Genomic DNA, 16,051 nt, shown 5'->3' with positions numbered 1-16,051 from the left:
TTTTATTCATTGAAAATTTTGTACATGTCTACAATGTATCTTGATCATATCTACCGCTCAGTTCCAACCTCCAATTTCCTTCCAGTCCCCTAGATAATATGTCCAAACTTTATGCCCTCATTTGTTAGTTTATTTTTAACTCACAAATACAATTAGTGCTGCCCAGGTGCATAGAGGTGTGGGTTTATCCACTGGGGTATGGGAAATCGACCACAATCCTAGTGAAAAGTGACTCTTCTTTTCTCCAGCAGCCATCCACTGCCAACAGTGCTGCATTAGGAGTGTAGCATTGGGACCTCCTCCCGAGTCCACGTCTGAATTTTGGTTAGCTTTCTTTTAAATGTAACTCGGGAAAGTAACCATAGCTGCTGTGAGTCCATGTGCGCAACAGCCAGGTCAAGTCCACAAATACTGTTGTGAATGGCATTTTACAACACTCCACCCAACCTCTGGCTCTTAAATCTTTCTGTCCCCTCTTCCATGATGTTGGCTGAGCACTGGGGGAAGAGAATAGATCTGGATGTGTCATCTACTCCTGAGCCCTCACACTCACTTAATCCCATCAGTTTAAACAGCAATGCATTTCTGTCTTGGCCCTTTCCCACCACAATAAGAAGCTTCTCTGAACAAGGTTGGGAGCAACACAGACTTATGGATTCAAACAGGAATATTTCAAAGACAGTTTGACAACATGACCATTTAGAAACACATTGATATATATGATCATCCTAGGACCTATGATTTTTCTAATCGTAGTTTCTTTTTTTTTTTTTTTTTTTACCAAGTTGATATTAATAGGCATGAATTCCCTCCTGTGGAGCAGGCCTCAAATCCCATCAATGGAAGGGTTGGTTAACCATATAAAGCCTTACAACTATAGCCAGTAGTAAGTCAGTATTATATTATGTAGCATCCAGGACTAGGTATGACCACTGATGTCTTTTCACCCACAGAAGCCTACATAACACTTGCCAGTATTATGAAAGTGAGCCAGCATGGAGATTTTTCTGATCAGCTCAAGATTGATTTCTGTGTCCTGCAACCAAAGAATGTGGTGTGTTCAGTGATAAAAGTATTATGATCTGGTTGAGGTGGGCAACCAAGAACAACAGGAATAACCAGTATTGTTCTGAGTCTCACAGGGGCCACTTTGACCAAAAATTTATAGGGAGATACCCAGTGCTTAGCACTGAGATTTTTACTTAATAATCCATGTGATTTTAAAAGAGAATTGTTCACTGAAGTTGGATACTTCTGTTCAAATTCCTTTAAAACATTTGAATTTTAGTTAGCTTACAAACTGCTGAGGCTTCAGAAGATTTATTACATGCTTCATTTTGGTTAGCCCCCACTTTAGCCCTCCTTTTCCCCATTTCTGCTTGAGGCTTTTGCTTTCAGTATTCTCCCATTGCTCTTTCATATCACACATGTTCTACTATGCCATCTTATACTATCACTTGGATTGCAAAACAGTAGCTTCCCAAGTAGTCCCTTCAGGTGTACTTCATCATGTTTAAATATTCCCCTAACCCTTCATCTCCTCATTTCCATCTCTCAGTGACTAACTTGAACCCATTTTCCTTTTACCTCTGGGCTTTTACCTTTCTCTATTTCTGTATATGTTTTCTTTACTTCTTACTTGGTGACTTGCTATGTAGCTGAGTGGGTGACCCCTGCTGTCCTCCTCTTCTCTTTCTACATGCTCCTAGATCTTTTTTTCCTCTCTTCTTTATCTCTCTGCCTGCCAGCCATATTTCTCTCCCCTGCCTTGCTATTGGCCATTCAGCTCTTTATGAGACCAATCAGGTGTTTTAGACAGGCAAATAACACAGCTTCAGAGAGTTAAACAAATGCAATGTAAAGGAATGCAACACATCTTTGCATCATGAAACAAATGTTCCACAGCATAAACAAATGTAATACATCTTCACCTAATATTCTACAACATCTAGTACTGTCATCCATCAACCATTCCCAAAATGCAAGAGTGTTAGGCAAATCCACTTTACCTGTAGGAAGTGCTAGAACTCCAATCGGAGATACAGGAGTACCTTAGCCCTTCCTTATGCCCCCCCTAAACTGATGAGAGACTGAGAGTTCACATGGAGATGCAGAGGCAATCTTCCCTTTGGGGTGATGATGGTCTTCTCAGAAGAATACTTATTTGTAAGTAAAACCAAATGTGCCTCCATCATCACTGCCTCTGCTGAAGCAAACAATTGTTCATTTCCATACACTTTGGGCCAGACCCAGAGAGTGCTTGCAGATATAGGTGTGTTCAATTGAACTCGATCCATTTAAAGAAGGATTGCTATGCTCATTTGGCTTTTGCCTTTCATCAATTCACTAAAACATCTGCTAGCATGCTTGTGATTTTTCAGGTGCAAAAGGTAGGCATGTTGAGAACTGATAGCATCTTCTCCCTTCTGCCCAAGACTTTGGGTCCTGGCCATGGAAGATGGTGGCAATAAGCCAGAAGTGGAAGCCAGAACATCACAGGGAGGAGAAGTCTCTACATTACACTAATGTCTAATTAGTATAAATATAACTCACTCAAAGTTAGATGCTACTACTAAAGTTATAGATTAGTTACATTTCAGTTCTGGAATATTCTTATAGGATCATCACAAACTAAAAAACGTAAGAGTAAAAGGTTTAAACATACCTCCAGGAAATCCCTGCATTTTAGTTCTTTGATTCAGTTCAAAGAGCCACATTCAAAAGTAAGAATTATAATTGACATGAATTAAGTGTTTCGTTTTTATCTAAAATTTGTAACACTCACACTGACAAAAGTAGATGGAAAGAAAAAGCATAAAGTGGCCTAATGTTATAGCAATGGAGCTATGAGGCAAGAGCTCACTGGGGGCACCACGCTCAGGCCAATCCCAAGCACTATTACAGTGATGGCCTGAGTCCCAGGTATCCCTTTCAAAGAAGTAACTCTCTAGCGAGCTTCTGACATCTATAAGGAAGGCTTTTATTGTTTTATTTAAAAACACACATTTAAAATATTTTTATATATGTGCGTGTGTGTGTGTGTGTGTGTGTGTATAAGTTGTGTTGTGTGTACCAGGACATCATGTGCTTGCAGACGTCCTCAGATGCCAGATGACATCTTAACTCCTAGAAATGGAGTAATTACTAGCTACCTGAGGTGGGTACGGGGTACTAAACCCAGGTCCTCTGTAAGAACAGTAAGTACTCTTAACCCTAAGCCATCTATCTCTCCAGCCCTAAGACCAAGGTTATCTTACAACAGTGGCTAATCTTGTTATTACTACAGATACAAATCGCACATACAGACTGTGGATACTAGCCTTAGAAACAAAAGGCACCCACATATGCCCTACTTTCATCTTCCATTTGAGCAATACTGATGTCCTCCACAGAACTGGGGATTTAAACAGCAGTGGCAACATGCGATGATGGCATCTCTGGTGCTCCCAGCCATTTGCATCACACCCTGCTCCTGCAGCTTCCTTTCTTCACTCTTCTTATTCCTTCCCCTTTCAGGTTTGGAGCTCACACTCACGCCGTATATTCTTGAGCACTGCCATTGACTGGTGCTGCAATCAAAGTTCAAAAATGAAACAAATAGATACAGTATAACTGAACTTTTCTTCTACCATGTTTTACTTTAAAAAAAAAACAACAACAGACTAGGATAACAATGGACATAAGTACCATCCGAGGCCCTGGGTGCCCAGAGGATTAGCCATATGTGTCAACCTTCTAGACTAATTTCCAAATCACTGGATCACCCATGCTTCACTGGAAAATAGATCTGCAAACTCTTCTATGACTACCATATAGGCTGTAAAATCAAATGAGAATATGTGTATGAAATAGTTTTATAAACTGTAAAGTGATGCAAACCCCTGAATTCATAGTATACTCAAGTATGGAACTCTTCCCCAGAAGGGTGAAACGACAGCATGAGGTGATTAGTTTGAAGTGTAAAGATAAAAGCTATAAAATTGTTTGTAGGGACTAAATCAAAATTATGATAACATCAGCAATAAGAATGTTTAATGTGATCCTATTTACATTGCAGCCGAAGTACAAGAGTGTCTGGGTGGCATTTGAATCTTGAACCACTGTCAATATTCTGTTGATTTAATATCTAAGGTTTGTTTGCCTAACAAATATCACAGATGCTAAGCTAATTTTGAGAAACCATAATACCACCTTCTCGTGACCCCCCAATCTCTTCTCTATGCTTTAAATTTCATTTTCTATTCACTGTGCATTACCTTCAAGGTTACAAGGAAGGGAATAGAAAGGATGAGTCAATAATGAATATTCCTGCCAGAAAAACAAATACTGAATTGGATGATTGTTCATAAGTATCACACATAAAAACAAGTGAGGTAATTTTTCTGCCCTACTTGGTATTTTAAAAGCCTTCAGTATTCTTTGGGCTTTCTTCGTTAAAGTACACCAAGAAGCTGGAACTAAATTAAAAAGTTAAGTAAATAAAGAAGGGTTGTGGGAATGGGGCAATCTTACTTACAAGAAAAACAAAATAACTAGCAAGGCAAAAGGTCAAGGGAAGACAGAAGGTTTAGAATCATCCTATACTTCAAGCAAAGGACAAAGAATCATGCATTAATGATCTTACTAATAGGATTTATTGTTGTAAAAGAAAATGCACAAGGGCATGTCAATTATCCAATTTTATTTGAGTGTGAAAAGGTCTCGTTTTGAAGAACTGACTTGAGAATCCTGGCTATGATAATATACAGTGCATCTTACTTGATATATATGCCTGAGTCACCTCTATCCTCTGTGCCCCACCACTACCATAAATGGCAGACACAAATATACTGGATGGCATCCCTCAACACTCAAAAAAATGTTGAAGTGTAAATAAAGTATATAAAATAAAGTTAGATTTCACAAAATAAACAAGTTCTACTTACTTGTTAAATCATTCTATATCTCAAGAAATATAAACCTGATGGTATTATAAACAGTAGTACCCAAAAGCATGATTGCCAGGAGACTGCTTAATGATATTTCATCGAGACTATCATGACTTCCATGTTTCTGCACAGTGGGTAATTTATTTTCATTTTGGACACCATGCAGGAAATGTTTACTCCTGCCAAAGAAGATGTAAAGTTCCCTTTCCCTCCCCGGTGCTGCTGAGGCTGCTGCTACTACAGAGAAGGGCTGCCAAGTAGAGCACAGATCCAGATGGAGGATTGGAACAGGAGACAAGTGTCACAGTATCACATGGCCACAGAAAGCATTCGGTGAAATCTTGAAGAAAACCGAGCATTCAAAAGGAACTCATCTGAGGCCTCAGTATCTGGAGCACTCTGGTTAAAGATATAAGCATAAAGTGAAAAGTAACAACAAAATAACATTGAGTGGTAGATACCATACTGAGGACCACTTGGGAAAACTGGATTCCATGTCACCTAGCAAAAGAATTCAGTCCACATGTGTTTTCTCAGCAGATGTGAGATTATTTCTAGTTCTTCAGAGAAATAGGTCAGATATTTATAAATGCTTTTAACACAGGAATACACACATATGTAGATCAGAAAACAGACAAATAAAAATCATGTATTAAGAGAGTTTGCAATAAATACTAGAAGAAAACAGGAATTAGCCAAGTGATCCAAGTAGTTTGGAGAGTTCAGTTTCTGTTACAATTATGGGAAAGACTTCTCTAAGTGATTAAACCTCAGGAAAGAAGAAAACAAGTTACTCTCATTTTCAGATCATGTAACTTTGATGAGTTTGTGACAAAATGAAGTTATTTTCAATAAAAGTAAGTTGTAAAATAGAAGTGATAAAACAGAAGTTCAAAAGGAAAATTCATAGGGTCATATCAACTCTTCATCAACTCTTTGACAGGAACCAACAGTATTTTATTAATCAAGAAGTACAAGAGTGTTGGAAAGGATTCACTTTACATGTGCAAAACATTGACAGTATGAAAGTAACAAGAAAACAGTCAAATCTCTTAAGAAAAATCTATACAGCATTGCAAAAGAAAAAGAATAATTTTCCTAAGTAAGAAGAATTAACTACATTAATACAATATCCCTTCCTAGCTTTAAATAAACCCAATGCTACACCAAACAGAAGCTTGACATGTTGTTTTTGTTTTTTGAAATAGACAAGGAAGCACAAAAGCTACAAAATATTGAAAAAGAATAACAAGAAGCTCTGCAGCCTGTCAGATATTTAAATGGATTTCCTTGTTGTTGTGAAAATAAATACTGGATTAAATGCAGAACAGACAAGCAAGTCAGCAGATCACAATAAAGTTCAGAAATCATACGAGTATATATCAGAATCTATAAATGATAAATCTGACATTTCCAGTCACTGGGAAATGGATAGTTTACTCAATAAATAGAATTAAGAAAATTAATCATCATAGGAAAATAATAGTTGGATTTTGTATCAATCTATACATTAATAAATGACACAATACAATAAAATTTTAGTAATGCTGGAAAGAAAAACAAGAGAAAAAATTTATAATAGAAGCAATATAGGTCAGAACAGCCACACAGCACAATTCAGGTATCAGCTTGCAAACTGATAAATATTTTCATATATTTGTGGTGGAGGCACAAAATAATTTTAAATATGCACACATTATAATCCAGTAATTTAATTTATAAGATTCTATTTTTATGAATATTTAGTAAATATGTGATTCAAGATTATAATCCTAGAAACAAAAATCTGCAAGGAGTAATTAAATCATAATAGAGTTTAAGAATGAGGCATTTATCCTTGGTTGGGGATTTAGCTCAGTGGTAGAGCACTTGCTTAGCAAGCACAAGGCCCTGGGCTCAATCCTCAGCCCCCCCCCCCCCACACAAAAGAATGGGGCACCGTGCAACCATCAAAAAGAATAAAGAAGTTAACTCCAAATGTGTCCTCAATATACTGCTCAAAGGCAGATGTAAGGGCTGGAGGGATGACTCATCAAGTAAGAGCATTGGATGCTCTTCTGTAGGACCAAGGTTCAATTTCCAGAAACAAAAATGGCATCACACAACCATCTGTAAGTCCAGTTGCACGGTACAAAGATACGCATGCAAGCAAACATCCATATACATAAAACAAATAAAAATAAAAATAAAAATCTAAGAGAAGTCTTCCCACTATTATGCATCATGCTACTCGGGTAATATTGGTTGGTTACTACAGGAAGATTAATTGATACAGCCCTCACCAACCACTGATGCTCGTACTGTTATAGTTGTGTTTGTCTCCAGAAATTCACACCATTTAGGACAAAGATGCCTGGTGGTAATTCCAAAGGATGATGGCCATGAAAGATGGACAGATTTTAGAACTGAAAACCAGCATTGAGATATTAACCCCTTCCCTTTCTAACCAAAAACGAAGTGCCTTCTACACCCTTGTCAGGTTCTACCCTTCCTCACAAGGCTGACTTCTGACAGTTTAGCAAGAAATCTCAAATCTACACAAAAGTTTTGATGAAAACTGAGGTGGAGAGAATAAAAACAAAAGGGATAAAAATAACTGCTTACACAACAAGATATTTAAAATATAAGCACTCTCAAGATGATTTGGGTAGATATTTCATCTAAGAAATATGGATAGATTATAGAAAATGTATTTCAAGTTTTATGAAACTAAATAAAATAAATGCAAAACTTCATTGGGTGAAATTCCTAAGGAATTAACAAAAATATTATTTAAAACAAAACAACAAAAGCAAAATCACCTTAACATATGAGTTCAATAACCAAAGCTAGAGGGAAGATAAACACACTGACAGAAGTAGAAAAATTTCCCCAGAACATACCATAAATACATGGTGAAAAATGGAGAAAGAAGCAGAGAGAGGAAATGTGTCCCAAGGTCAACACCCAAGTAGTACTGTCCTGAGAAGACAGGGGCACAAAGAATAAAAATATCTCCGAAAATACCCCAGAAAGAGTTTATAATTATCAGGTAATTCTCCAGTGACTACAATGAAGAAGAGATGAAAAGAAATAGTAGTAAATGATATTTTAGTGATTAAAATGCTGATATTATAAGTGCTTTAAATTTTCCAAACAGGGTATGAGAGAAAAGCTCAATGACATAGGTTTTATGCCATCTATGTGACTTCTAGACTGTAGCTAGTCAGAGTGAAAAAAAACAGTATTTATCTATATATGAAGTCTTTATATGAATAAAGTGGACTAAATAAGTTACTAAAATGAGGCAGTTTTTTTTTAAGTGTCACAATGTACAATATTACAAAGTTTATTAGAGATGCACAATATTGCAAAGAAGATAAAAACCAAATGGAACTTCAGTAGAGGAAAACATACTCATTATGTCTAGCAAGCACCCTCAAGGCAGGTGTATAGCATGAATATTAAAAGTTCTTATTAATAAAAACAAACCTGGAGCCAGGTATTGTGGTGAACACTGAAAGATCAGAGAAACAGAACAAGCCACAGCCACCTTGCCTCACCAATTCCTCAGTTGATCCTGTTTCCTCAGACTGGAAGCCTCTGTGTCCTCATCTGAATGGATCTCAGGTGAACTGCTGCTCAAAAGCCTAAAAGCTTAACCAGCTCTAGTTCCTGATCCCCACACCTTATATACTTTTCTGCCTTCTGCCATCAGTTCCTGGGATTAAAGGCTCTTGTTACCATGCCTAGCTGTTTCCAGTGTGGCTTTTAACTCACAGAGATCCAGATGGATCTCTGGCTCTGGAATGCTAGGATTAAAGGCATGTGTGCCACCATTTTTTGCCTTCTATATCTAGTAGCTGTTCTGTTCTCTGACCCCAGTTAAGTTTATTTTAGTGCACAATATTTTGGGAAACCCAATATCAACACACAGGTGCACAGCACAGCACCCTGGAATAAACCATCACTGAGAACAATGTGTGGTAGAATTATGACTATGCATCAGTATGGTGTGGCTGCCTGAAATTTCTATTGCTGAGATTGTTCCTGCTTTAGGAGAGTGCAAAAACAATCTAGAAAATAATGCCCTGGTTATGATGAGTGAGTGGTGAAGGGTTTTCAATCCATAATTTGTCCAACACCAAGAATAAACATGAAAACTTAGTGAAAGGGAGACTCAAGAGAGTATCTACAGCCTTTCTTGCCTCAGCCCTAGTCCAGAATAAAGGTAGCTCAGAGTTGGGAGGGAAAGAGCCCTAGAAAGCCTTGATGAGGACAGGGTTTTATTTCCCTGTTGTAGAATATTATTTTAATTAGGCAAATATGTTTTACATTTTTTTATGCTACACAATATTATTTCACCTGTGTAAAGGTATGTTACTTTTGTTTATGTTCCATTTGCTTAATTATGAGAAGCTGTTTTACCTTGCCTAAGGCACCTGATTGGTCTGATAAAAAGCTGAATGGCCAATAGCTAGGCAGAAGATGAGGCTGGCAGATAGATGAGGCTGGCAGACAGAGAAAATAAATAGGGGGAGAAATCTAGGCTCAAGAAAGAAGAACAAGAGAAGGAGAGAAAGAGAGGTGCTCAGGGCAAGAAGCCAGATAAACACCAAATGGAAAGATATAAAAAGTAGTGAAAGTAAGATCTATAGAAGTAAGAAAGGTATAAAGCCCCAAGGCAAAAGGTAGATGAAAAGAAACAGGTTAGTTTAAGTTAAAAGAGCTAGCCAGAAATGTGCCTAAACTACGCTAAGCATTCAAAACTCGTAAGTCTCTGTCATGATTTAGGAGCTGGTTGGTGGCCCAAAAGAAAAAGCCTGGTACATTTCCTTATTTAATAAATACAGTAGAATGTCCACAGATCAGCTACGGCAGGTAACAGTAAGGAACACTGGGAGCTATTTGGATTATTTCCCTGAACCAATGGATTGCTAGATAAGGGCTTTATCCATAAAGGAAAATTGAGTTCAGATTCTCACTTTGATAACTTAAAAATATACCTGTAAGTTCTTTGATGTTCCTTCCATCACAAAGTAGGGGTCCAAGTTCCTCCACCTTGAGTACATAACAACTCTTTCAAGGAACAAGAACAACCATGATGCTGCATGGATTTAGGTCAGATTTAAAAAAAAAAAAAAAAAAAAAAAAAACAAAGAAAACATTCCCAGCTCTCTCTATGGGACACATATGACTTGGAACTCTGAGTAACCATGAAGACCCTAAGGCCATCAGAGTTCTAAATCTTCCAAGCTCAGGAGCAATGAACTAATGAGCATGAAATCAAGTGACTCAAAAGTCACCATGTGACCACAGCACATATGTGGCCTTCTCAGCTGAACACAGCTAATCAGAGATCTGTGAGAGATGATAATAAAGTATGTGTTGGTTTTAAGAGCCACCATACTATTTAGAGATAGTCTGTTACATTTCGATAAATAATCAGAATACTCACATATTAATTACATTCCTCATTCCTACTACAACTTAAAGGAGGAGGAATTCATTTCAGGCCAGAGTTTGAAGGTGCATTCTACTGTCGAGGAACCCAGGGTGGCAAAGATCAATTGTGGCAGCAAGCGCTAGGGACAGCAGGTTGGTCCTGTCCTTTCAGTCACTCCTGGACTGTCTCCGTAACATGTAAGGTCAATCTTTTTATCTCAACTAAAACTTTCTAAAATATCCTCACAGCCAAGTCCATAGGCTAGTCTCTAGGAGTTCCTAAGTCCTGTCAAAGTTGGGTTCAGAGAGAGATGGCTCATCAGGTAAGGGTGCTTGTTAACAAACCTGAGTTCCATCCCTCCAACCTGCCATGTGAATTCCCAAAGAAAATAAATAAATGCATTTAAAAAATCCTCTCAAGATTAATAATCACAGTTGGTATTCAGAAGTAATTTACTAATAAAGTCACATAAATAATTACCTGTTATACAAAGCTAACAATAGAAATCATTGTATTTGTTATTGAATCATCTTAAAATTTACCAGACTATATTGTACCCCAAATTAATTCAGAAATAAATATCAGTAATTTATAAATATGTAATCATACAGTGGAAGTGTCTCTTAGAACACTTTCCTGGTAATTACATGCAATACAATATTTGGAGATCTCTGGTGGATAAAAGGAACTTCGGCTGTGTGCCTTAGGACTGGGCTCAGGTCTGATTTGACACTGTTAGCTTTAGGACACTAAGCACATCACTGGCCTGTGCTAGTTCTGTTGTCTGTAAGGTGAGAACAATAATCAAATCACCTCCCTAATGGCAAATTTCAAAGAACAGAAGTAACAGAAAAATGAAATACCCTACTAAGTTACATTCCCTATACAGTCATCATGCTGGAGAAAAGCTTTAAAACATGCAGGGAACCAGAGTAAGCTTCCTCCTCATAGGCTTCAAAAACTAAGCCAAAGTTTAAGTTAATTAAAATTCATTAGTATGCACTCATATCATCTCTCACAACATTTTAGAAATATTTTAATCCTTATCTCATATTAGTATCAGCAATATGCTCAAAATGTTAGAATCCTTGATTTGTGATTTCAGTTTCTTAAAAGTAGACTATTTTTAAAAACAGGTTTAGATTCACAAAAAAACAGATGATAGTATAAAAGTTTGGATGTGTCTTGCGCCTGGTGGTCCAATTTTTCACATCACATGTTACAATCAATGAGCCAAAATAGACTCATTGCTAATGACTAAAGTCCTTAATTTGCTCACATTTCCTAGTTTTTCCTCACATATGATTTTATATTTCCTTCTAAGTTTTTTCTAAGATACCATATTACAACTGGTTGTTGGATCTGTCACCTTTCACTCATGTTTCTTGTGACAGGCTCTTGGACCTGGTTTTTACTTGATGACTTAGATGGCTTCGCGGTGTGCTGGCCAGGTGTTTTATGAGCTGTTTCTGTAATGAAACTCATTGTGTGTTTTCTTCATGATTGTCCTGAATGTGTTGGGTTTGGGTGTAGAGATATCATAGAAGTTCTGTTCTTATCACAGCATGTCAAGATGTATTCCACCAGTATGATCTATGACTGTCGATGTGATTTTCATAACTGTACTGAGCCAACTGTCACTAAGCATGCTCGCTGTAAAGTATGCTTTCAATTTTTTGTACTGAATCCTTTGGAAAGAAGTTATTATGACCAGCTCACACTTCAGTGAGAGTTTATGATTTTATTCCTTTAAGGAAGGATTATCTACATAAACTATTCACAATTCTGTATTGGAATAGACATATCCTTTCTAATTGGTTGACTGATTGACTTAATAATTTATCACGTCAATGCTCTTCTTTTTGGTTTTTCGAGACAGGGGTTCTCTGTGTAGCTTTGCACCTTCCCTGGAACTCACTCTGTAGCCCAGACTGGCCTTGAACTTACAGGGATCCGCCTGGTTCTGCCTCCCGAGTGCTAGGATTAAAGGCATGTGCCACCACTGCCCTGCCATGTCAATGCTCTTAGGCCACTGTTATCTAATACTGTGTTATATTATTTCTCAAATGAATCCAGCTATTGCAGTTGGTTCCTGTATGGTTTCATCTAAACACATCAGTATGTACATGGCATTATAGTATTCTTTAGTCTCATCTTCAATATTTCCTGCCAAATTCTAGAATTAATATTTCACTAAGGATGACTAATTATCATGAAGTTGTGTTTTTATGAAAACATGTAATACATTTAAGCGTCCTGGCTGTACAACCTAACACAGAATAAAACAAACATTTTGAAATTTCTTGCAATTATATGCAGAAGGAAAACTGATAATGATCTGGTAATAACATACTGGAAAGCCAAAGAAACTGACATCATGGAAACTAAATGATGATACATGAAAAGATTTTATTACAAAGGCTCTATTGGTACCAGTTGTTATGGCTTAAATATATGTCCCCAACAGACTTATGCTTTGAAAATTGATGCCATCACTGGTTTCATTCTTTTAGAAGACTGTATATCCTTTAGGAGTTGAGAACTAGCTGACTGAAGGAGGTGTCTTAGGGAAGGCCTTTGAAAGTTACTCCCCACATTGTGGCTTTATCCATACTCTCTGATTTCTAGTCTACTACAACATGAATAGCTTTGGGCACCTTCCTCAGCACTATGACCTGAACCACTCCACCATGCCTTCCCAGCCATGATGGACTAAAATCATCTGAAATGATGAGAGAAAATACATCTTTCCTGCCTCAATTTGTTTCTGTCTGGTGTCCTAGCCACAGAGATGCATAACATTTTACTTTTGAGTTGGTATGGGCTTATGAGTAAGAGTTGTCCTGTGTCTCAGAAAAAACTGAATGCTGGAATTCTGAACTGTACTGGGAATGTTAGGACTCGAGGACTCAATGTTGAATAAAAGCTGAATCTGTCAGGAACTTTGTGACACAGAGGAGAAGAATAAGTAGTATCATTTTAGCTGGTGGTAACAGGTCTTTGACTCCAAGTGACCTTCAAAATTCTAAAAAGTCAAATATAGTGTTGCCAATGAAGTGTCCAAAAAAAAAGGGGAAGAAACGTAAAAAGCACCAGCCTGGTTCCTGACCACAGCCCTGCTCATTGCTTCCTTACCAGCCATGAAGTGAACAACCTACAATGCACACATACTTCCTCTGCCATTAACTGAGTCACTCTACCATGCCACACGGATACCCCCGAGAACTATGAGCCAAACTGAGTCATGGCTTTCATAAATGCTTTTAGTGGAGTACTATAATCAAAATGACACCAAAGGAACCAATACACCAGTGCTCACTAGAGCAGAGGTAAAGGTAAAAAAGACCTCTATATGTATATTCCCCTAATTGGTCCAAATTCCCTATTATAATACAGACATCAGTCAGACTGGATGGAAGGGCTTAGTGTGCATGCCATCAGCCTCATTTTTAGTTTATCTCTTCTTGAAAGGGGCTTTCCCCAAATACAGCCACACACTGAAGAATAATTTGAAAAAGTTATACACTAGAACTATAGCTTTGATATTTTGATTTACAAGGAACACAATTAAGTCCTTGGTGCAGTCCAAACTCATCATTTTATAAAAGAGAGAATCCAAAGCCTTGAGGGTGTAATTCATCAAGGATAATAAAAACTTGAGATTAGAAGCTAACTCCTTCACAAGGCTTGGGTTCCTCCACCATCATCCTTGCTCAAGAAGAAGCCCACTGTATTACTAAAATATATAAAGGTGATAATAGCCAAGGGCATGAACATTTCCTTATAGTAATGTTAATATTCTGTCATCTTTTATTTAAAAATTGCTAAAATTGATAGGTCCAACAAATTAAATTTACACAAAATTCAAGGTATTATCTCTTTTTAGTAATTAAAAATTGCAACAGGACTATTAAGGTGGTATCCTTGTTTGCTTTCTATTGATGCAATAAACCCCATGACCAAATGCATTTTGGGGAGGGAAGCAATTATTTGGCTTATACTTCCCAATCACAGTTGGTCACTGAGGGAAGTCAGGGCAGGTATTTGAGGCAAGAATTAATGGAGAAACTGTGGATAGATACTGGTCACTGACTCGCTCCTTGTGGCTTGTTTTCTCATATAACCTAAGAACATCTAATTAGGGGCAGTACCACCATAGTGGGCAGGGCCCTTCCACAAAAATCATCAGTCAAAAATGTCCCACAAATTGTCTTTAGGCCAAACTGACAGAGGAGTATTCTCAATTGGGGCTCCATTGTTTCAGATTACCTCAGCTAGGTCAAGGTGAGATACAACACAACACTACCAGTAGCCAGCATAGACAACTCTGTAGTTAAGAATACTTATTGCTGTTGTACAAGACCCAGGCTCAGTTTCAAGCAATAATACAGAATATCACAACCATCTGTGTTTCCATTTCTGGGGGACCCCACACCTCCTTCTGACTTCTGCTTGCACATGGTACACATACATACATGCAGGCTCAGAAATGAAGCATTAAAAAGCTTTTAGGCCAGGCAATGCTGGCACACACCTTTAATCCCAGCACTTGGGAGGCAAAGGCAGAAAGATCTCTGCTCCACAGAGCAAGTTCCAGGACAGCTATATAGAGAAACCCTGTCTTAAAAAAACAAACCAACAAAGAAAGCTTTCATATTAATTTTATTTTATATTAAAAAAAACTGTACTTTCAAAATTCCAATGTCTTCTGTTTAAGACTTACTATATTATTCTCACAATTTTGTAAGTATATGTGGATGTACATAAATATTTGAGTTAAATTTTCATAAGTAGTATCATGCTCTACTTCATCTTTCTTCTAAACACTTTATTGATACACATATATGCCGATAGAGGTTGACTTTCACTTATTTTAATTGGACGATTGTATTATATTTTATAAAGATAAAAAGTTTTTTCCCATTGGTATAAATTTTTCCACTTTTTTATTATAGCTTATACACTTCCTTGGGAATATTTTTGAAAATATTTCTGTGTTATAAACATGGAAATAAAAATACCCTTTAAATGCTATGTATATCTTTCATTTTCCTGGATTGTCAAATTACTGTCTCAAGCATATCAGTCTATCTACCTAACAGCAATATTTCTGAGTTTCTAGAAAATTATATTTTGCCAAGACTTATATTACCTGACTATTTTTGTCCAGTTGATATGTGTGAAATGATATTTCAATTTGGTTTAATTTGCACTTCCTAATTAGTGGTTAGCTTGAGTAGCTAGCTTTGCAGTCTACTGGGCATTAAGCTCTCTTCTGATGAGTTCTCATTAGTGTCCTTTGACTACTTTTTTCTTTCACAGTTTGTGAGAACTTTTACTTGTATTAACATTTTATTCCTTATACATTACCATCTTTTCTTGGTTATGAGAGTTACATATTTCAAATGGTTATTGTATTTATTTAAGATGTGACACATGACTTTTACATACATATGATAAAAATAGCTATTATAGTTGAGAAAAATGACATGCCCATTATCTGTTATACTTTTTGTAAAAAAAAAAATCTAAAATCTACTCTCATTAAATTTTGACTATGTAATAGAATATTATTAATTGTAATACAATTCTCAAAAATAGATCTGACTTCCTCATTCTATATACTTATTCATCTTATATAACTATAACATTGTGCTCTTGACTTCACCTCCCATCTCTTTTCTCTCCTCCCTTATCA

At 37.0% G+C, this 16,051-nt stretch overlaps 1 protein-coding gene across 1 annotated transcript in view; it reads left to right on the top strand.

Moving 5' to 3' along the window:
• The window catches only part of Samsn1 (SAM domain, SH3 domain and nuclear localization signals 1), a 56,220-nt gene extending 52,657 nt beyond the window's left edge, over nt 1-3,563 (top strand). Inside the window, exon 7 of the mRNA XM_036203445.1 lies at nt 3,517-3,563. Within this exon, the coding sequence (XP_036059338.1) occupies nt 3,517-3,563 (47 nt within the window). The remainder of the gene's footprint in view (nt 1-3,516) is intronic.
• Nucleotides 3,564-16,051: the final 12,488 nt, after the last annotated feature.

The sequence above is a fragment of the Onychomys torridus genome, chromosome 12 (genome assembly GCF_903995425.1).
Source record: "Onychomys torridus chromosome 12, mOncTor1.1, whole genome shotgun sequence".
In the NCBI taxonomy this organism is placed as follows: domain Eukaryota; kingdom Metazoa; phylum Chordata; class Mammalia; order Rodentia; family Cricetidae; genus Onychomys; species Onychomys torridus.
This window is presented reverse-complemented; position numbering and strand designations above follow the sequence as displayed.